At 53.7% G+C, this 22,263-nt stretch overlaps 2 protein-coding genes across 7 annotated transcripts in view; one reads left to right on the top strand and one right to left on the bottom strand.

The window, feature by feature from the left end:
* The window catches only part of DIDO1 (death inducer-obliterator 1), a 49,816-nt gene extending 38,364 nt beyond the window's left edge, over nt 1-11,452 (bottom strand). The window contains exon 1 of one of the 4 annotated variants that reach the window (XM_061209584.1): nt 11,313-11,452. The gene's annotated coding sequence lies outside the window, so the exon portion shown is untranslated. Of the gene's footprint in view, nt 1-3,317; nt 3,427-3,720; nt 3,801-11,312 lie in introns of those variants that run through there. The other 3 variants (XM_061209585.1, XM_061209583.1, XM_061209586.1) reach the window with 3 other exon arrangements.
* Nucleotides 11,453-11,585: 133 nt separating this feature from the next.
* On the top strand, nt 11,586-17,670 carry GID8 (GID complex subunit 8 homolog). Of its 3 annotated transcripts, XM_061209588.1 has the most exons (6): nt 11,586-11,772; nt 12,052-12,145; nt 14,445-14,574; nt 15,524-15,720; nt 16,027-16,224; nt 17,005-17,670. In XM_061209588.1, exons 3-6 carry the CDS (start codon nt 14,457-14,459, stop codon nt 17,176-17,178), a joined length of 687 nt encoding a protein of 228 aa, XP_061065571.1. In that variant the 5' UTR covers nt 11,586-11,772; nt 12,052-12,145; nt 14,445-14,456; the 3' UTR covers nt 17,179-17,670. The 3 variants fall into 3 exon arrangements, with proteins under 3 accessions (XP_061065571.1, XP_061065570.1, XP_061065572.1); XM_061209587.1 differs by lacking the exon at nt 12,052-12,145; XM_061209589.1 differs by lacking the exons at nt 11,586-11,772; nt 12,052-12,145 and adding an exon at nt 12,156-12,412.
* Nucleotides 17,671-22,263: the final 4,593 nt, after the last annotated feature.

Below are 22,263 nucleotides of genomic sequence, written 5' to 3'. Positions count from 1 at the left end.
AGATAATCACACCTACTAAGTAGGTTTTACAGTCATGGCTATAACAATTCTTATTAAAATGTGTACAATTACCTATTCAACTTCACATAACAACTTACCCTCAAAATCAGAGGTGACCTTTGGACTCCCATCCAATTCCTGTGTATAACTTATACTTGGCCTCCGTATACCGCAGATTGTGTAGTCCCGTAGTATTTACTACTGGAAAAAGTCCCTGTGTAAGTGTACCCGGACAGTTCAAACCCATGTTGTTCAAGGGTCAACTATACTACACAAAAAATAAAATGAAGAGAACAGTATGGAGGTTCCTTAAAAAACTAGAGTTGCCATATGATCCAGCAATCCCACTCCTGGGCATGTATCTGGAGAAAACTCTAATTTGAAAAGATACATGCACCCCAATGTTCACTGCAGCACTATTCACAATAGCCAAGACATGGAAGCAATCTAAATGTCCACTGACGGATGAAATGGATAAAAAAGATGTGATTAACGTATACATCAAAATATTACTCAGCTATAAAAAAGAATGAAACGCCATTTGCAGCAACATGGATGGACCCAGAGATTATTATACTAAATGAAATCAGAGAAAGACAAATATATATCACTTATATGTGGAATCTAAAAAAATTGACATAAATGAACTTACTTACAAAACAGAAATAGACTCAGGCGTAGAAAACAAAGTTTATCCCCCTGCCCGTGAGCTCGGGCAGGGGGATAAATTAGAGTTTGGAATTATTAAAAAAAAAAAAAAGGCCTAAGCGAGAGACTCCAGGAAGTGTGGGCACTTTAGATCAAGGGAGCTCAATGTAGACCGTTAGGCCTCCTCCTTCCCAAATAGTACGTGTCCATTAACTGTTAATCACAGAGCCTTTGCAATGGAATTAACACACATCATTTGATGCTGGCCTTAAAGAGAGTAACATTAGGTTTCCACTGTACCTGACGCCATCATTTAAGTAAGAAGAAATGCAAAAAAGACTGCTTAAGGAACGTTTTTCTTAAAGGACTTCCCGAAGCCACCAGGTGTATGGGAAATCAGGCCTCTACTGGACACAGTGCCAACTGCAGGGACCCAAGGACAACAGTGAGCTGACCTGTAAACATTCAACCTTGGCTCCGTAAGAGCCAAACGGAAGTCACTTGGTAGCTTGCAACACGTGTATAAAAAAAGTAAAACACATCATGTTAACAGAAATAAAAAACAATCAGGACCTGGAACATCTGGAAAACACACACTAAAAAGACCCAGTCCGCGGGCTGCCAGGGAAGGGGCTCCGAACCAATAAGGCACCCTGTGGTCAGTCACAGAGAGACTTCCAGTGTCAACAACAGGACCCACAACTCCACCTTCAAAAAGAAAACGGGAGCCAAGTCCCCACTCCAATCCCTCCCCTCCTCACCAAGAAGACAAACCCCACTCACACGAAGGCCCACCTGAAGCACTGGGCGCCCCGTGTCCAAGCCCCAGTGACACATTTCCTCAACAAGCCATTGTGACACTCACACACGCATACATGCTGTGAGGGGCACTGTTCGCCAGTAAGAAATGGTGACCGTGGTAACAGCAGACAATCAGGGGAGTGGCCAACTGCCCAACTTTTAATTCTGCCCTTTCTTATCAGAGCATAACTCGCTTCGCCTGAAACAGCCTGAATTTAATCGAATACTAATAGAAAACAATTCTCGGTGGAAAATCAGAAGTAAATTAAAGATACACCTTATTCCTAAACTGTTAACGTAAGTCTGCAAGAACACAGGCAGCTAGGAAACAGAAGGTGCTCAGGAAATGCATTAGGCAGAACGCTTCACAACAGGGTTGGGGCTGGGCCTCCCCAGGCGACACCTGAGACGTCTCTGCCGTGTTAAGATGGGAAAGCAGAGGACTAGACGTGGAGATGTTTATGTTCAATACACGCCACCCTCAAGTGCCAAAAAGGGGCCCCAGGCTCCAGGGACGTGGCTGCCGACCCTCACAGGTCCCCATTACACACGTCTCCGCTACAACCAGGGTGCTTGGCACACAGGATGCAATAAATATTTGTTGAATACAACGAGGAATCGTTCTAAAGGTCACAGATCTTATTTCCTTAAAATCCATGGCTAAGATATGGGGATATGTGCATATGTATAGCTGATTCACTTTGTTATAAAGCAGAAACAAACCATTGTAAAGCAACTATACTCCAATAAAGATGTTGGAAAAAAAAAATCCACAGCTAAAGCACCTTTCTTGGAAACATGAAGCCAGGGACTACGTAGCTCTAGGGAAATCATGGAACATTTGTCTGGGGTTGGCCCAACAGCCCGGTTAGAACCCAGCTCTGCGATCTTGGGCAAGCTCCTTACAGGTGCTTTGGCTTCTTGGAGATTAGAACAGGTACAGAAGCATCCTACTCGCTGAGACGAATTAGCACACATCAACTGCCCAGAACAGGGTCAACCTTGGTGGAATGCCCACTGTGACCTGTTGTTGGTGCCAAGTAGAGGCTCAGCTTCCCGCTTACCAAGCTATGGGTAATGAGGTTATGTGAGCACACTGAAAAGATCTTAATATCCGCCCTTCCCTCCTGCAAAATACCCAAGTACATGAGGTTCAAATCTCATTCCACCTATGTGCAAATTATATGGATATTATCTAAAACCAAAACACGAATTAAAGAGTATCTTCAACTTAGGACCTTAGAACAACAGCACCTGAGCTAACTCTAAGCTCACTGACTGAAGTGCTGGATTCAGAGCAGAAAACCTGCCCTGACCTCCAGGGTTTCCCAACCTGGCGGGGGAGCAACCGAGGGGGAAAGAAAAGAGAGCAAATGAGGGCGTGGGATCTGAGCCCCAAAGACGTGAGCCAGAAAGGGCACGGCCGGGCACACCTCCGGTGGAAGGTGAACGCAGCCCCTTTCTACTCTGAGGTTGACCAGAGGATAAGACGTAACACAAATTTGTGTCCTACATCAAATCGACAAGTCACGCAATAAAAGCTAAAAATCCGTATTTTACGGCTAGGCACATACTCTTTAAAAGAGCGAAACCGATTTTCTGAAGACCTTTTTTGCTTCCTATAGCATCAAGTATCACACAACTATCGTAATGTTATTCTTTACAAGAATAGTCGACTAGAAACCAAAACCATCAAGCGAAATAAAAGCGAAAAGAACCACACTTAAAAAAAAACACCCAAAATGAAACTTCATCTCCTTTAAGGTGTCCAGAGCAACTAGACACTTGTTAAAAAACAAAAAACGGAGAGGGGAGATTCAATCCTACGTTACACAGTTACTTGAAACAGAATCACTTCCTCCACGCACCAGCAGCGAGACCAGGAACTTCTAGGAAAAAGCATCGCCCTCCTTCTGCGCTGCCGCTGGGGGTCACCGGGCGGCGTCCTGCTCGCGCACCTCTCAGGCCGTCCACACCGTAACCCAGACCCGAGGACACGCCCGCGGCGGGCGGACCGGGCCGGGCCCCGCGGAGTGGGCCCTGCCGGCAGCCCCGGCGCCCCCCGACCCCCCCGCTCCTGCCCACGGCCCTCGCGGTCCTCCCCCCCTCCCCCTCCCCGCGGCCGCCGCCATCTTCTCAGCTCAACAGAGCGCGGCTGGGCGCGGGCCCTGCGGCGCCGGGCGGGCCGGGCTCGGGCGCCGCCACCCCCACCCGTCCCTATGCGGCTTCGCAGCGGCCGACCCTCCGCCCGGCGCCCCGGCCGCCACTCACTGCGCGGGCCGCAGGCCTCCAGGATTTCGCAGCCATTTCCTCCGAGCGCCTCAGAGTGGGCGGGCGGGGTCGACGCCGCCACCGAGATGCGGGGGGTAGAAGGGCCGCCCGCGCTCTGAGCGGAGGGAAGACGCCGGCCACCGAGACGCGGCAGGTAGAGGAGCCGGCTGTGCCCCGAGCAGCGCCCCCGCGCGGCTGGCGGAGGAAGGAGCCCGACCCAGGCCCCGCCCCTGCCCTGCGCCGCGCGGTTCCCGAGCCAGAGGGCCAAAGCTGGGAGCAGAGGTGGCGCGGCTCCAGTCGGCTGGCCACCCCGGGCCCACTTTGGGGCAGAAGGGGCCGGGAAGAGGATGGAGGAGCAAGGCGCATCGCTCCTTTCCCACCAGACTACGTTCCCAGCTTCTCTGGGACTCGAGCCCGCTCCCCACGGGGCCAAAGAGCTCAGTGCCCGGGCCGCCCCCGCCTACTCAACCGGGCACACCTGCCCACGAGGGCTGCAGGGCACTTGCCCATCTCCAAATACTCAACAAACGGACTTCAGAGGGGAAACACCTGCTACCTTGGGACACTGGACAATGGCCCCCAAGGACAGTAACTCCCCGGCCGAGGGCCTTTGTCCCCATCGCTGCCGCTACAGCTCCCTTCCACATTCCTTAGTAGCAGGAACCGCTGGGCAAAAAGCAGAAAAGTGCCCTGTGTGCAGTAAAGCTCCACCCGTGACTCTACAGAGGACTGCCAGGTGCTTCCGTGGGGGAGAACCAGGGGCCTGGGAGCAGGTGTGCTTCTAAATAAACATCTCTGAAGATCACACGGCCTGCCAGGTTCTCAGACTGTCCGTTTTCTTCAAAGGAATCCAACACAGCTTGTTTCTGTTGATGTGATTCCATTAGGGCTGCTTCCATGGACTCTTGCAAGGATGAATTCTGCACTCTTAACATCTTGATTGTCTTTAGGTTTGCTCCAGATGGGTGTATGAGAAGTTCATAAACCAGACAGAGTTGAAACTGGCTTGAACCAGCAGTGTGGTCTCGGGTAAGCTGTGTGTAAAAGGGGACTCATGCTGGGGTGCAGGGGAAGCTCACAGGAGGCCTCCCTGCAAAGGGCTCCCTAAATGGGAGTCGGAATGGGGAAACCCCACCCAGCCTCTTTAGCTGAAAATCTTTACATGAAGCAAATCCAGCAGCAATGTCTTTCTACAAGGTGAGATTTTAACTGGCTTGCAGCTTCGGGCGGGCGCTGGGACGCACGGAAGACACTGAGGACCGGGCTGCCAGTGGAACAGGAGGAAGCTCCGGGTGGAAAGCCCAGTGGACAGAAGGGAGGCCCAGAGGGGAAGCCCCGCCTGTATCACTGCAGTACTGGGGGGCTCAGGAGGGCTCTCGGGCAGCAAAGGAAAGGAAACCGCGCCCCCACCAGCCCTGCAACTGCGCCTCCCTTTCTGATCTCCCAGCAGGAGCTGGCCCTGACCACGAGCCTCCAGGCTCAGGGGCACCTGCCACCTGTGGGAGGAGTCAGGCCCTCGCCCTTCTCCCACCTCTTCAGGTAACTCCAGTTCACCTGCTGTCACTCCTCACGGGAGCTGCTCTTCCCTGGTGAAAAAGGCATTTCTGGAACTGCAGTTTGGATACTTTTGAGTTGAAGTCTACTAGCTAAGGAATACCTTCTCCTAACAAACTTATACCCAGAGGAACAAACAGATTAAAAAGGAATCTCCAGTTGTCTCAGATTCTTTCCTAAATACCCCAAATACACAAAGAAAAATCCCAAAGTTCGGGGGACTGACAACACGAGTAGCTCAGAGGGCAGGAGGGAGCAGGAAGCTAAATAGGCTTCCAGGCCTCAAGGGGGTTTCAGTCTTTGAGAAAAAGTACGATTGGTGCATCCCCAACGTGTGTGGACACCAGGTCCTGCCACCAATACCCATGGACAATTCGGAGGAAATTTATAAAAGCAGAAAAACACATCCGGAAAAGTCAGCAATCCTTTTAAAAGACTGCTTCCTGGCATTCAGCCTCTTCTCACCCCTGAGTTAAAGCCCACTGGCAAGCAGGGTCCTGAGCAGAGCACCCCTTTCCTTGCAGTCAAGTGCAACCCTGAGAGACAAGGCAAGGTGCAACCAGGCCCTTTCCAAGAACAATTTAAAACCAGGCGAGGTGACAGCCAAGCAGCTTTATTGCTACTCTCATTTGGAATTCAAAGGCGAGCAAGCCAGCGCCCTCCCAGCAGGCAGGCAGAGAAGGAGCTGGGTAGTCAAGGTCTAGGGTGGGGCCGCTTCCTGGCCCTGGGCAAGGTCCCCAGTGAACCTGGACCCAAACTCAGACCCAGGCCTGGGGCAGAGGAGAGATGCCAAGGAGGAGAGAAGAAGCCAGGGGGCAAAGTCAAGGTGGGACCCCCACCCCACCCCCACCCCCCACCCCCGCTTAGCTCCTCCTCCCTAGCCTTGGCCAGCAGTTTGGAGGAAAACCCTCAGGGTTTCTTCAGAATAGCTACCGCAGGTGCCCTCTGCCCTCTGACCCAGGGGTCATGGGCTGCAGGGCTCAGACATCAGAACAACGCTTGTTACTCCTGCCTTTCAGGGTGGTTCCTGTAACTCTGAGACATCTACTTTTCCCCTCGAGTTTAGTAAAAAGTAAATAAAGTTAACTTCAGAAGAAATATTTTAAAAAGTATAAGGCATAAAAAGTGTATTTCCTTTCTGGTTGGTTTCATCTCTTAGCAGTCTCTAAAGGAACATACCAAATGCAAAAGCCAGAAAAATCAACGCCTTTCACAGATTTTGACAGAAAAGCAGTTGAAGAGTAAAGCGGAAACACCATTCGGTGTACTGCACCCACCACCGCACTGTGCCCAGATACACCACGTACCCTCACAGCTCGCCGTACCACAACGTACGTAACAGGAAAAGGGAGAAACAAGCCCACAGATCTGAATCTAATTCCTGGGGCAGCTGGTGAGCGGGAACCTCCCCAGGCTGGGAGCGAACAGTCCGCTGAGACAAGGAGGGCCCAGGGCAGGGCCGCTGCCACCAGTGCTCGGCCGGCACCTGGCCTGGGGGGCCCCAGGGGCAGGCACACAGCGACAACTAGCTGTACCGCCTACAGTTTAAGAGATTCGTTTTTCTGAAAGAAAATACTTGAAAAGTGAAAGATTGTTGGAAGTCAGGTCTAACAGTGGCTTTCTGGATTTGTCTAAAAGAGAAAAAAATGTATAAATTCCTGCTCTTGCCTGGGTCACAAAAACAAAATGGTGAAAGTGAGAAAAGAGTATTTGAAGGAAATACCAACAAGAGTAACACAGTTTGAGCTATTAGGAATTTCAAAAGGATACCCAAAAGGTTTTATTCTGGGGTATCCCTGATTTCAATGAAATCAATACCCATAAATTACCCTTTCAATACCAAAATAGTTTTGAGTTCCAAATTGAACCAACTGCTTCTGAAATTTAGAAATCCAAGGAGAAATCGGATCTCCCAAGTCTGTCTGCAGAAGGTAGGAGGACAAGAACGTTGCCTTTTACAACTACGCAGAAAAATGGCAAATCTTGGGAGTCCGTCAGACGCACAAAGTTCCTCTCGTTCAATGGAAAGCAAAAACATTTAAAAGAGTAAATGTAAGAGGATTTTAAAGTCAAAAAAGAAAAAACAAAATTTGGTGAGTGTTTTTTAAAAGGAACGCGTGGATATCGATTGAAAAAATGCCTCATCTTCATTCAGTGCTTCTATCTCCCAAGTCAGACATCTGATCAGAACTGGGCTCATGCAAAAACAAAAACCCCTCAAAGCATATACAGATACACAGCTACACACGTGTACGTTATAGGTGTTTATATACACATGCGTGTGTCTGTATGGATCTCCGATGTGTGCATCAAAGCCCTAACCAGGCAGGTGTGAAGGGAAGGGTCAAATTCAGCAGAGACGTCTGCGAGCAGCGCCCTGACTGGTAGCCTTGTGAGCACGCTGCCTGTGCCCCTCCGTCCAGCCCCCACCCCACCCCAAGCGTTTCAGGTGGCACCGTGCTGGACACAGTTTACGTTACAACCTCTGCAGGAGTTAAAAGGTCCAGAAAACTATTACTCTAAAATATTACTTTACCCATCCAAAGAAACTTATGACGAACCAGTGCTTTCTGATTTAGTGATATAATCGAGAAAGGAAAATACAATCCCGCAAGGAGGGGGAAGGCGACCATCTCAGACCCCATTACACGTGCTTCACAGGGTCTTGAATACATGCAGCAGAACTAAACAGTAACAACAGTCTTCCTTACTCCCTCCAACAGCTTCACAGAGAAGCTGAAGACAGGATACTGTGTGAAGCTAAGGCTACGGGAACTGAGTTTTTGGAGTTTACTGCCCACTTGTGGTAACGATTCCGAGCAGCAACAACCAATCAGCTTATACCTCATCCTGAACAATCAGGGTTGACTTGCCAAATCCCCTGGAAAGCAGGGCTCCAGCATGTAGGGGTTTGATTTTATGCTTTGAGGGTATGAGAATAAGACAGAAACACCCTCCAAAATACTGCAATTCTGTAAAACATGACTGATACCCAGGTTGTTGAACAGTCCAGGATTTGATTAAAGGAGCACTGTGTATTTTATTCTCAAAACGCATTTCCTTTTTTTAAAAACTCTTGCCTGCTCTTTTAAAACTAATAAACCTTAACATCTCTCTTTAAAGAACTGCTGATCTGTGAATCACTACGTTGTACATCTGGAACATATAATATTGTACATCAACTATACCTCAATTAAAAAAAAAAAAAGAAAACCAATTACAAAGAGAGCAAAAGAGAACTGTTAATCTGTCAGAATGAAACTCTCCACCAGGGCTTGGAGAAGAGAAGCTCTGGGCCCCTGCCTTCCTATCGCGAAGTCAGTCAACCACCCCACGGGGCTGAAATCTTGGTCAACCTGCTCGCTGCCCCAGATGATGACCAACGTGGCCCTGCACCCCCAGCTGCTTCCTGCTCCCCGCTCCCCTGCTGCATGCGGGTGTCTTCAGGGCTCGGCCCAGGCCACCTCTCTCTTCACTGCATACTCTCCATCCGGGGCCTCACGCCCTCCTGGCCGTGCTGCTGTCCTTTACCATCCACTCGTCTGTTCCCCTAACCTCTCCACTAGATGCCTCAAACGCACCGCCAAGCCTAACGCATGCGAAAGGAGCTCCTGACTTCTGAGCTCCCCGCTGATCCCGGCCCTCCTCTGGTGTCCCCAATTCAGTGGCGGCCCGGCCCTGTGAACCCAAAGGCACAAGCCCGAAGCCCAGGGTTCTCTCCGACACACCTGCCTCCCCCTCAGCCATCGAACCCCGTGGCTTTAGCGTTTCCCGTGACCAAGTCCACCTGCGAGCTCCTCTGCACACGTGCTGCAGGGCCCCAGGCGCCTCTCAGTGTTAGACACCTCACCCCCTCTCAGCTCACCGCGATCTGACATTTTCTTCGTTCCCCGGCTCACCGAACTTCTTGCCCTGTCACAAGGGCAGCTTTTGGGGAATGTCAAGTGGCCCGCCCCGCCCCGCCAGTCGCTCTGCTGGAAGCCGCGCCCCGAGGCTCCTGGAGAGCCCGGCAGCAGCGCTCTGGCCCCTCCCCCCTGCTCCTCCGCGGGTCTGGACTCCAGCCGCTGCTCCTCTCCACGGACTTCCTCCGAGCGATACGTTTACGGACTCTCACGAGGTGTCACCAAGAAAGCTGCACTTCCAGCCTCATCGCTCCCTCCAGCGTTCCACGGTCCACCCTGGGCCCCTAACCACCCGTTCCCTCCGCCCATCTCACTCCTCACCCTGCCGGCTCTTCCTCAGCTGGCGCCACCATCGACCCCACCAACCAGGCTACACATCCGAGCGCCATTCTCGACTTCTTCCTCTGCTCTCACTCCACTGGGACTGCTAACTTCCCGTCCTTTGTCCTTTTTTGCTGAGACTGCTTCTAGCGAAGGTCCTCACCCTCACTCATCTACTCCTTCACATTCTCGACAAGTATCTACAGAACCCCTGCCACATACTAGACGCTTCAGCTCTTATGAAGGTCATGTGTTGGTGGTGGTGAACTGTGACACACTAACAGGCATCAGTGACATAGAACGGTGTGCTGAAGGCAACGAAGGAATCGTTTAGGGACCACGTGAACACGAAGGGGTGGCACGACATCCTGCTTGTCGGGATGGTGTCCCCACTCCCAGGAGTTGGCCTCAGGAGTGTTGCACGCAGACCCAGCTCCTGAGAGCCCAGAGGTGAGAGACCCTGGTGAGTCCAGAGTCAGGGTAGGAGTGGTGAGGCTTTCAGCTGTGCTCACTCTACACAGGCAACTGGGGAGCTGCCGATGGGTGTGAAGAGGGGGCCAGGGACAAAGATGATCCTGCCTGAAGTGTGGGTTTCAAAAAGTAGCCAGTATCTAGACAGAATTCAGGCTGTGCAGGACCACTTCTGGGGGTGACGGGCCATTAACCTATGACGTAAAGAGGGTGCAGATGAACCTTCTTTAGAACCCTCTAGCCTCTTAGGGCACCAGATTTTTGCTCATGCACCCTTGAAAACAATTTTAAAAATCTGCACCCCTCGCCCATTATAAAGTTGACATCTAAAGTCGTTTATAGGATTAAGTACTTGAAAAGGATGTAATTACAGACACATACTGCATTTGTGTCTGCGTTTTAAATAGATTTGGTCAAAGCTTTGGACCTGCAGATTTAGCTCATTTGACTAACCCTAATGGAAAATATCCACAATTAGTCGTCACTGTCAAACCTATTTGCCAAATTCCACTTACTTTCTGCAAGAAGTCCCATACCACTTCCACGTTATTTAGTTCACTCCCCAGCAATCACAGGAAACCAACTAACCCCCGAATTCTAACTCAGGAGGACATCGGACTTCATCCGACGGAGTAAAGGGCTGCCCCTCAATTTCCTTCCTGAAGGGTTCTGAAATCTTTTAACTTTACTCTCCAGCAACGGGAAAACGAGACCCTGCTCTGAAGGAGTCTGCACGCTTCTCCAGCAAACGGACAATAATAACCAAATAAACGCGCAAATGACTTTCTGCGTCTCCGCGACCACCAGGTCCCGGCCGCGGCGCAGGGAGACCCTCCGTTCTCCGGGCAGCGACCGCAGCACCTCGGGACCCCTGTCGCACAGGCCTGCAGTCCCCGCCCAACCCGAGCGCGGCTTAGAAACCACGGGCGGTAAAGACCACTGGGCTCCGGGCCGCAGGGATCACGGGCAGGAAAGACCACCCGGCACCGGGCTGGTAAGACCGCCGGGCCTGGGACCGCAGGGATCACGGGCGGAAAAAACCACTAGGCCCCGCGCCACAGGGACCACAGGCGGAAAAGGCCCCCGGGCCCCCGGGAGGTTCCCCGAAGGCAGGCCCGTCCGGGTTGACTCAGCCGGCAGCGAGCGGGTGCGCGCTCCCCGCCGCGGTCGTGTGCCCGGGAACCCGCCCCAACCGTCGGAACCGAGAGCTCCCGCCGGCCGAGTTCGGGCGGCTCCTCCCGGGCCTGCGCGAAGGCGAGCACCGGGTTAGCAAGGACCCCGCCTCTGGGCTGCGCGGAGCACCGGCGCCTGTCCCCCCTTTCCGCCCCATGCCCTCGGGCTCACACAAACGACTGGAGGGACGCTGAGACCTTAGCCTCCGACTCAGTCCAGATGTCGCCGTCCCGGCTCGAAGTTCCCCCACAACGACGCCTCCACGGCGGCCATCTTAACCAGAGGCGGCCGCCGCCTTTTGACTCTCGCGCCAATCCGTAGAGCGAGGGCGCCGTGAGGGGAGTTCTGCGCAAGGACGGAAGCTGGAGTCCCGCGCTTCCGGGCGGCCGCCGCGACCCGCACCCTCGCGAGAGCCCTTGATTGGCTGTCGGCTTGCAATCTCGCGATCTCGCGGGAAGTGGCTGAGGGGGCGGCCGCCGGTGCGTCTGCCCTCCCGTTCCCCGCCTCCGCCTCCGCCGCGGCCCCCGCCTCTGCCTCCCCCTCCCCGGCGCCGCCGCCGCCCCCTCCCCGCCCGGCCCGGCACCCCGAGCGGCCGCGGAGACCGCGCAGCGCGGCAGGCGGGATCCTCACGGTAAGATGGCCGCGGCGGACCCAGGCGGCCGGGCGGAGCGTCCCCGCGGGAGCGCGGCGAAGCGGGGCGGGAAGGCGGAGGGCCAGGCGGGGGTCGGGGCCGGGGAGGGGTCGAGGCGGCCCGGGAAGGGGGCGGGCCGGGCCGCGGGGGTGCGCCGACCGGCCAACCGCGCCGGGGGGCCTTCCGGGGTTGGGGGTCCAAGCAGGCGTCATCGGGCCGCGTTGTCCGGGGAGGCGGCGCCCTCGGGGTTTGCAGGTCCAAATGCCCCCTTCTCCTAAGGCGGCGGAGCCCGGGCGCAGAGACTCGGTGTTTGCTGTTGACGAAGCGCGTTTCGAGGGGAGTCTGCACATTCCGAGGCGGCGCCTGCTAGGAGGTGATAGTTCTCGACATGTCGCACAGGTGTCTCTGCGACGGGAACCGTTTCCACCCGGAACCGCGTCCGAGCAGAGGCTGAGCTGCAGAGGCCGGACGTTGCTCTTGCGAGCAAGTGTTCCTCGCCGTCCGCATTGGGATGTTGAATTATGTCTGTGGTATTTTTAACTGCTGAGTTCTTCCTGCACGAAATAGAATGGAACAGTTCTCCAAAGTTGTTACTTTTTCAAACGTCGCTCTGTCGTCCAGGACTGAGAATTTGATCTGAGTGAGTTACGCCAGTGGCCCGTAGCTTAGAGAGATGGGCCCTTGGGTGAGGGACAGCACCTCTTGATTGTGTCTTAGGACAAGTGTTCCTCTGCGGATCACAGTTGGGCATGGCATCCCCCACGGACCGAGGACTTTGTCTTGTACCCCTTTGCTTCCCCACCTACACTCTCTCCCTGGGCGATCTTTGGCGAACTCTTGGCTTTCAGTCATTTTGTGGCGGCTGTTTCCCTAATTGTTTCCAGCGCTGAGCTCGGGACCTGTAATCCAGGTGCCTGCTTGACTTCTCCTGCTGTGGGTCTGGTAGCCCAAACTTGCCCGGCTCCTCAGACCTGTTCCTCTCCTCATTTGTGGGTCCATCCTCCAAGGTCTCAAGCTTGAAACCCCCCCATGGTCCCCGAGTCTTCCGTTCTTTTATCCTTCCACGCTGGGTCCAGCAGCAAGGCCCACTGGCTCTGTCCACAGAGTCTTGATGGGCTGTGCTCTGTGGCTCTTCTGCTGCTGTCCTCTCTTGTTTGGGTGGCTCCTCACTGGTATTCCTGCTCAGCTCTCACCACCCCACGGTCATCCCACGTCCGCTGGGCAACCAGAGCTGTCTTTTAAATTTTTTTTTTTGTTTGAATCGGTTTAGCATGAGCTTTGCTATGTATAAAGTAACATCGACGACGTCGATGTCAGTTACAAAGGATAAAACTGACGCGGACAGTGGTGGGCTCACCACCCACCCCGAGGGCCCAGCTGGTGCTCCCAGGGCCCCCCTTCCTGTGGTAACCACCTCCTGAGTTTCATGTTTCATGCCCTTACTTAAAACAATGGCGAAACGGTTTTGCTATGAAATGTATGAATGTATTTACTGCTAAGCAAACATTGTACAGCTTGTCTTGTTTTTGTTCTTCACAAACCGCCGCACTTGGGTCTCTGCTGTGACTGGCTCTCTTCGTCCATCTGGTTTCTCAGTCCCCCATGTGGTCACATTCATTTATTTTACCTGCTTTAGTAAATCCTGTTCCGTGGATACAGTCACAGCCCCTTCTCAGTAGTTCTAAAATCCACGTAACTCTGAAAACCAAAAGTTTTTGGTTTTCTTTTTAATCTATTAGATGGCAAAACCTCACCTGGCAAAGGCTGTTTAGTAGCTTCTGTTCCACTTGGTACGAGGCCTCATACGTTTCACTGAAGAAATCGTATCTGATTGTGGGGTGCTGCCCCACACCACAGAGAGGATGGCGTATGATACGTGGTAAAATGTGCAGATAGTCTTTGTACAGCCTGAACAGTGCTGAAGCGTGAAGCCGATGTGCCCCAGGGTTTTGGTGCTGTGGGACCGTGGTCTCGTGAACCATAGACCATCTGTCGGTGCTGCTGTTGGCTGAACATCCGGGTGGATGGCTTCCATGTTGTCGCCATCCTGAGCAGTGTCTCTGTGGACAGGCTCGTCTGGGTCTGGGTCTCAGTCTCCAGGAGTAGAAGAGCCGGCTGTGAGGAGCACACGTGTGCAGCCTCGCACAGCGAAGCCGAGTGTTTTTGCTTTGCGGTCCGTTCTGACCGCAGGGTAAAGGGGTTCAGGAGAACTCCACGTCTTTGTGAACACTTGGTGTTGTCAGACCGCTTCATTTTTGTCAGTCTGGAGGGTGTGTGATGTGGGCTTCTCTTGAGCACACACATCGCAGCACGTGATTCTTCAGCCCGTACCTCTCGTGGCTGCCCTTCGTGCTTAGAGGGGAGTCCATCTAGATCCCCCTTGTCCTGTAGGGCCTTACTCGGACCCCGGCCGACCTCTTGACCTCCTGGTCCTAAGACCCTTGGCTCTTCCTCACGTTCATCCTCCTTCCTAACACCCCAACCTTCTCTTTGGTCCCTGAATCTGTGTTTTGAGTCTCACGCCCTTTGCATGTGCTGTTTTCCACATTTTAAGTATCTTCCCACTCTCCTCCTCTTACTTCCTGCTCTGTCGCCGTGTTTATGTCTGAAATGATCGCAATTGTCATAGAATTCTTCACCGATTCTTAAAATATTACCTTTTTTCCCCGTAGAAATAAATCAGAATGAGTTACACAGAAAAACCCGATGAAATCACAAAGGACGAGTGGATGGAGAAGCTCAATAACTTGCATGTCCAGCGGGCAGACATGAACCGTCTCATCATGAACTACTTGGTCACAGGTAGGGGTGTGGCGAGGGTGCTGCCCCTTGGGCATCCGTATCCCTTTCTGTGCACATAGTCGGGACTTACAGAAGTTTCACGGTGCGCTTGTGTTCAGGCGTCATGAAAATGCAGTGTTCTTTTTGATAAACTTGTAGTTACGGTTTTAAAGAGCTATCCTCTTCCGGAGATGAGATCATGATTTCAGGTCTCTGAGACCTAAGGAAAAAATCTGTTTCTTGGCCTTTGACATTTTTGCAATTGATCAACGTAATTAAGAAAGTGCTGAAGTACGTTTAAAACCCAAGTAATTAATCTCTTCTGGCCAGTCTGGTAAATGATACTGGACTGTTTCTAGAAGGTGTGTCCAACTCAAAAGAAGAAAGGGGGACGGGCATACGGAAGGAAACGCACACGCTCTGCGGCTAACACTCAGTCCTCCTTGACACTGGGAAGCAAAAGGGTAACTCTGTACGTGGTGAGAAAACCCACACGTTTCCAGAAAGTGAGTCTCCTTCCTGTGAGTTCCCAGTGGCCACCACCCCTCCTATCAGTCTCTGATGTTGAAGAGAATTGTAAACTCACTAAGAGTGGGAGTGGCCAGGGCCTTGCAGGCTGAGAGGGTCTTGCTTCCCCTGGAGCAGGTCAGCAGCTTCTCTGCACTGGGCCTGGACCGCAGCCCTCCACCAGGGGCCACACCGGCACGTGGGGCCTCAGCACCCATCCTCCCCTGGCTGGGAGGTTAGAGCGTTTGGGGTGTTGGGGGAAGGAAATGAAGTACTATGTCTGCGTTTCTGCGTTTCCGGGGCATAACTGGTAAGTCACAAAGGTATTAAACCCAAATCCCCAAGAAAGTGCAGTTATATCAGAGATTTTTTATTCAAGGCGGATGGGCCTTCTAGAGATAAAAGGGCTTTGCGTTGATGTCTTGCTGACCTTCCGAGCAGTGAGGATGGTTTTCATTTCCAGAGGGCTTTAAGGAAGCAGCAGAGAAGTTTCGGATGGAATCTGGGATCGAACCTAGTGTTGATCTAGAAACGCTCGACGAGCGAATCAAAATCCGGGAGATGATACTGGAAGGCCAGATTCCCGAGGCCATCGCACTGGTCAATAGCCTCCACCCGGAGCTTCTGGACACAAACCGCTATCTTTACTTCCACCTACAAGTGAGTCTGGTTTGCGGACGCTCAACAAATTAAGGTTCTTTATGGGATTCAGAAGTAACGAGGCTAATTCGCCTTAATAGAACGTTGCTTTCATTGACGTGGGGAAGGGGTTAGAGTTAGCTGCTCTCCTGTGTGTCTCAGAAGCTGTGTCTTGCTTTAAAAATGCAAATGTAACAACTCGGAGTTGCTAGACAACTGTGTCCTCTGAGAGGCCCTTTCCGTGAGAAGCAGGCGCGGCCGCGGGGGCGTCACTGGCCGGGTGGCCAGGCGCCCGGCGCTCACCCCGTCTGCCTGGCCCCCGACCAGCAACAGCACCTGATCGAGCTGATCCGCCAGCGGGAGACGGAGGCGGCGCTGGAGTTCGCGCAGACCCAGCTGGCCGAGCAGGGCGAGGAGAGCCGGGAGTGCCTGACCGAGATGGAGCGCACGCTGGCCCTGCTGGCCTTCGACAACCCCGAGGACTCGCCCTTCGGAGACCTGCTCAACATGATGCAGAGGCAGAAGGTGGGCGCCAGGCGGGAAGGGGGCTTCCGTCTGCATCCTCTGCAGATGTTCTCGGGATTTCCAAAGAAACGGGGCGGCGGGTGGGTGGTGTCGAACGGGACAGCGCTTCTGGCCGGGACACTGCTGGGAGGGCATCGGCTGTTCCCTGGCTTAGACTTCCATCGTGTCCCACTAGGAGCCCAGGGCGTCGCGACTATTACACGACAGTCAAGCCTCTTTGCCCATTTTTCTTGTTTATCTGAGCCTTCTTCCTGTATAGCTGGAGGCTCGTAGGAACAGGTGTTTCAAGTACCTTTGGATTAAAAGCCCACACTTGCTTCGGACACTTTGGCGCTCCCCGTCGCAGCCTCTGTGTTCCCGCCGGCATGGTGGCTCCCCAGCTGCAGTGCTCACTCGCCGCCACCCTCCGCTACCCTGGAAGGAGGGTGTCCTTGGGGTCCACCTCAGGTGTCGTCCTGGGGCTCGTTAGGATGGAACCGGTCCCACCCCCACCCTGGTCTGTCCTCTTTGCCAGTCCCTTCGTGCCCAGCTCCTGGCCTGTCACCGCCGTCCAGGCCGGATGTGACATCTGCTGACCACACCACGAGCTCCTCTGGACAAGTAGTGTGTTTTACATCCTCTGGAGCGCCTGACAGTCACAGGCTTCGTGTTTGTTAAATAAGTAACCAGCTTCTCACGTAAAATTGGTTTCCAAGACGCATGAAATGCATCTTATGATGGACCCTTTTTGCGGGCGCTCTGCGTGTGTGGTGGTTTTTATTGGCTGCCTTTATTTTCTAGGTGTGGAGTGAAGTGAACCAAGCTGTCCTGGATTATGAAAATCGTGAGTCAACACCCAAGCTGGCAAAGCTACTGAAACTCCTCCTTTGGGCTCAGAGTGAGCTGGACCAGAAGAAAGTCAAGTATCCCAAAATGACCGACCTCAGCAAAGGCGTGATCGAGGAGCCCAAGTAGAGTCTGGGCGGGGGCCCCATTTCACCGCTCGGGCCGGCAGAGCACCGTCTGGGACTGAAGATTTGTACGGCAGCAGAGAACTCTTTCCTCCCCCCTTTTACTTTTTTTTCTGACCCAGAATATTTTCGAAAGGGAAAAGTAGCCCTTTTAAGTGCTGGAGAACGCGCAGTGAAAGACACCGTCTCTTCCTGCTGGCGAGGAAGGCTGGCGAGGACCGCACCGTGGCCTGACCTCAGTGCTCTGGGCGTCTCGGCTCCCAAGGCGCCGCATCTTAGGGACGCTGGTCGGCCCGAGGCCCCCGCTCGGAGCATTGGGGCGGCACTGACGGCCGTCTCGCTCTCTGTTTGCGTCGAGGCAGGCAGCGCGCCCTCACCCTCCCACGTCTCGGCTGGCCTTCGTGTAGAAGTATTTCCTGCCCCCCTTGGTTTTGGTTTGTTTTCGTTTTTTCATAGGAAAGACTATATAAATTTGTAAATCCCAATTCAAAGACTTCTTTTGTGTGCAGGTCCTGAGTTTGATTTTTTTCCCTTTTGGTCTGGGTCGTGTGGCTTTGGGGGAGATAAGTGCGTGCGTGCGTGTGTATATGAGGGGCGGGCTGTGTGTTTTTTAATTTTTTAAATATATATTTTGGTGCTGTACGTGGTGAGAGACTCTTTCCTAGTGGATCAGTGAACCATCTCTCCTGGGCAGTTATGTTAAAAATAAAGGTTTCTCTTTAATTTCAAGAATGACCAAAATGGTCTCTCAAAAGTTTTAATCATCTCCAGCACACCTTTTGCTTCTGAGGCTGGCTTCCCCATGTGACGGCAGTGACACCGTCTAGTACCTACAGCCGGAGAGACGAGTGACTGCGCCGCGGCGTGTGCCATGGCACGGTGGACTCTGTCACCTGCACTTCAGCATCTCTCACGCTGTCAGCGTGAGAGATGCTGTGCCTGTCCTGCTTCTGTGCCTGTCCTGCTTCTGTGCCCTCACATCTGTCCCCTGCCCGGCACCCAGTGCGGTTGGTGATACCTAGATGCAGGCTCGGGTGTTGGGGTTTGTGGCAGGTGGCCCGGGGCGCAGGTGCTGGAAGGGGTTTTGTGGATTGTTGCAGAGCTGCCGGCCCCTGGGCGAGGCCGGTGGAGGTGGAGGTGGAAGGGGCCCCAGCACGCGGAGCTCTTGGGGCTGGTGGCTCCTGTGCGTCCTCTGGTGGGAGCGCCCACGTGGCTGAGACTCAGTTCTCCCTCGTCTGACCCCTTGTGCAGGGTGGGCTGTGCTGGCACCCGGGCTCGATGGAGAGAAATGCCATTAGCAGCCGAATCTGGGGAGCCCATGGGCCTGGATGCACAGCGTGGCAGGTCCTCGGGGAGGTCGGGGGTCTGCCTCCGACACCCTGAGTGTTTGTCCTGAAGCATCTGTGGCACCAGCTCTTCCCTCCACTTACCACTCACTTTCGACCTGCACTTGAGTCTGCGGGGTCACTGGTTTTCAGTGGGTACAGCTTCAGGCGGGATTTTCCTTCCCCAGGGGGTTGTGTAATTCAGTCACGGGTGAAAAGGCAAATAGACCACTCAGGCCCTAGACTGGCCCTTCATGCTGCCCTTTGGACCTTGTGAGGGTTGAGGGGGTGTCCTTTCCTTACCCCCAGAAGTAATGAGTTTCACCTCTCTCGTCGTCAGCCTCAGGTGTGACCTTTCCGTATGATCGTTTCCTCTGAGGTTTGAGGATAAAAATAAGTTAGGGAGAAAGGGGGTTTTAATCTTCAGGTAATTAAGACTTAATACAGCAGAAGCTGGAAGAAAAATATTAGGGAAGTAGACATAAAACTACATTTCTTTAAAAGCACCAGGTAATTCAGCATATTCCTAATCCTTTATTATTGGTGTATATAAGATTATTTATGTGCATAATTAATATATAATCAATTTGAAATATTTTTCAAAGGAGAGGGTTTGAGATGTACAGTAATGGGCAAGAATCATCCATAAACTGTCAGGACCTGAATGGGGTTTGTCACGTGCATGAAGTGTTAAATGCTTACGAGAAGTGTTGCTATTTTATTCACCAGTTAAGTCAGTGAGTGACTTGATGAGCCAGTGCTAAAACCCACGTGAGCTGGGTGCTGGCCAGACTCGGAGAATTCAGATGTTACTCTTCAGCTCTTTACCTTTGTTTAAGGGGTTTAGTTCCTTCCCCACGGCTGGAAATCTTCAAGGGGGCGGCTTTGCAGACTTCTCTGTTTCCTCTTTTTTCAGCAAGCAAACTACCTTAAGCCATTTCAAGATAATGAACATTAAGTATGCTGATTTTTCTGCTTCGTCTCATTTGGATTTCGCTGTTGCGTTTGTTAAAATGTAATGTTCTACCAGCGTAGTTTATTTCTTCTTTTTACACTTTCTGGTGGAAAGTGCCTTGAAATAAATAAAACGTGAGAATATTCTGGTACTCTGTGTTCCTGATGTTGTGAGGTCACACGAGGAATGACCCCTAGTCTGGATTCTTCCGGAGGACAAGGATTGTCGCACAGCAAATGAGAGCGAATGTATTTTGCCATTTGAATTACGTTTTCCAGTTTCTAGAAAAGGCAGCTGTTGGTTGGGACTGGTCCTGGCGTGGACTGAGATGCCGGGAGCAAGCCTGGGGGTCGCAGGGCTGGCTCTGCCGTCCAGCCAAGATGCCCTCTGAAGACAGACATGCAGAGGAAACGTGTGGAGGGCAGCTTTTCTAAAGCAGTGTGATGTCTGTACTTTCCCACTTCTCTCTGCTGTCAGTTTGGGGGAGCGTGGCAGAACCAGGAGTTTCAGAGAGAATCGTACACATTCTGTGTTAAAAGACACTGCCGTCCTCCGGATAACAGGGCAGGACTCCTTTCCCGGTGACTGTTGGAAGTCTCAGTCTGAACAAAAGACCAGATTAAAGGCGTCAGGTGTGGTGACTGCAGGCTGGGCTGCCCGTCCCCAGCCCCTGGACACCAAGCGTGTTGTTCCTGACGGCGGGTATGTTCCCATTTCAGAAATGCGTACTGCTCTTTCGGGTTTACGGTCCGTTGTACTGTTGGCAGCAGTCGTGTGAGAGCCCGTGTAAAGCAGTCACCCGCCCTAGCACTTGGTGCCCCTCTGATTCTGTCATTCCAGGCGATTCCCGGGGCGCATGCGTGCAGCGCCCACAACATCTTCTGAAAAACGCAGAATAGGTTGCCTTTGCTGCCTGTTCTTAATTTCATAGTAAAAGTTTGCACATTTTTCTCAGAGTGGTCGTCTGAAAGCTCTCCCCCACCCTCCCCCCGCCGACAACGTTCTAATAAGAACAAAGAACTCCGTGCCACACTCACACGTTTGTATGTAGACCTGGAAGGGTGGGGGAACTTTGGCTCCCGTGCGTCCGTGCTTTGCTGTGGCTCCATCCCCACTCTGAAACCTGCCGTCTGCTCTTCTGCACTGGCACCTCGTTTCAGTTTTGTGAAGGAGATGGAGCTAGTCAGGCTGCCCACCGCATGACATTCAGCTGAATTGGAACGTTCTAAGTAATTTTTTTGTGACGTATGAAATTTCCAAACCTTCAAAGAAGAAGGGCTGCTCCAGCAAGCCCGGGGCCGCCGCCGTGGTGCCCGTGCTGGCGTCCAGCGGGGCAGGTTCCCGAGCACCCTCTGTGGAAGGTCAGTGCGAGACCCTGGACACAGCCGGAGGGCGATGGGCGGGGTGCAGAGTGCGGTCCCGTGCCGGGCACGCGCAGGGGTGTCGGCACTGGTGGTGTTGGGGACAGGAAAGGAGGGCCCTCCCCCGTCGCTGATCCACGGCAGGGACCTCTCCCGCCTCGCAGGGGCGGCCAGGTGGCCCTTGGCGATGCCCCCGAGCCCTTGGCTCTGTGCTCACCTCGCCCAGGGTGCTCGATAGGGGCTGGTCCTGGCACGGGGCCTGCCCGTCCTGGAGGCTGTGCCTTAACACTGAGTTGCCGTTGAGGCTCTCCCTTCCTTGTGGTGGTTTACTTGCGTAGACATCGGGCACGGGGTTCGAGTGGGCCTTTGGCATGACTCGGTGGGGCGGGTGGAGCGTCCTGAGCGGCTTTGCCTTTGCGGGACGCCGGCCACGGCTCCGTGGTGAGCAGACTGGCCCAGCCCCAGCGGTGGGGGGGGGGGGGGGAGGGGGGAGGGGTGGTCTGGGGTCACTGATCACGATAACCCTGTGCTGACAGCATGGAGGTGTTTCCCGTTGTGGGGATGGAGGGGGGAGTTAAATAGGAACATGGGGCTCGGGTTGTCTGCGGTTTGGAAGTCTCCCAGCTGGAAGGCCAGGTTCACGGTCACATCCGACCGTGGCACAGAAGGAAGTCTGCCGGGCTCGTTTACCCCCAGCTCTGACCAAGCGGAGTAACGACTGAAGATGAGCAGATCTTGCCCGCGTGAACCTTTCTGAGCGGCTGCGTTTTCTCCACGTCAGATGCCCATGCAGCAGCAGGCTCACTGCAGCACGAGGCTGAGACCCCGACGCGCCTCTGGAGCCGGGGATGCGCCTGGCTGCCGGGACCCCGAGGCGCTCTGCGTGTTTGGGCTGCACGTAAGCTTAGTCACCGGAGAGGCCGGAGGGACGTCTCCTCCTCCGGTCATGGCTCCCGCTCTCCGCAGACTCGGCCGCGGGCCCTGTCCCATGAGGTTTTCTCTCCCACAGGTCGTGGTGTCTTACAGTCACACTAATTTTACCAGCTGGCTTCCGCAAGTGAAGCCAGCCCAGCCATCACGGAGGATGCCACGCCGGGGCTGGAGGGGCGGGAAGGGAGGTGGTGGGCGGTCAGCCGGAAGCCTGGAAGGCCGTTGACCACCCTGACCAGGGTGAGGGGACGGGGCGCTGGCCCCTGTTTGGCCACAGACTCGTGGGACTGGTGAGTCCTTAATCTCTGGGTGTTCTGTTGTATCCTGAGCGTAAAACAGAAGTGTTGAACAGCAGTGTTTGTAAGGTTCAAATAATGACCTCACCAGCACTTTGTCCCCACTTCCTGTCTCCCCCTCCTCGCCCAGCTGGGCTCCCTGCGGTCCTGGAGCTGGCCCTGGGCCTCCGCCCGCCCCGCCCGCATGCCTCCTCCTTCCCTGCTCTCAGACTTGACTCGTAT

This window comes from Eubalaena glacialis, chromosome 13 (assembly GCF_028564815.1).
Source record: "Eubalaena glacialis isolate mEubGla1 chromosome 13, mEubGla1.1.hap2.+ XY, whole genome shotgun sequence".
In the NCBI taxonomy this organism is placed as follows: domain Eukaryota; kingdom Metazoa; phylum Chordata; class Mammalia; order Artiodactyla; family Balaenidae; genus Eubalaena; species Eubalaena glacialis.
Note: the sequence above shows the minus strand (reverse complement) of the source record. Positions and strands in the feature narration are given on the sequence as shown.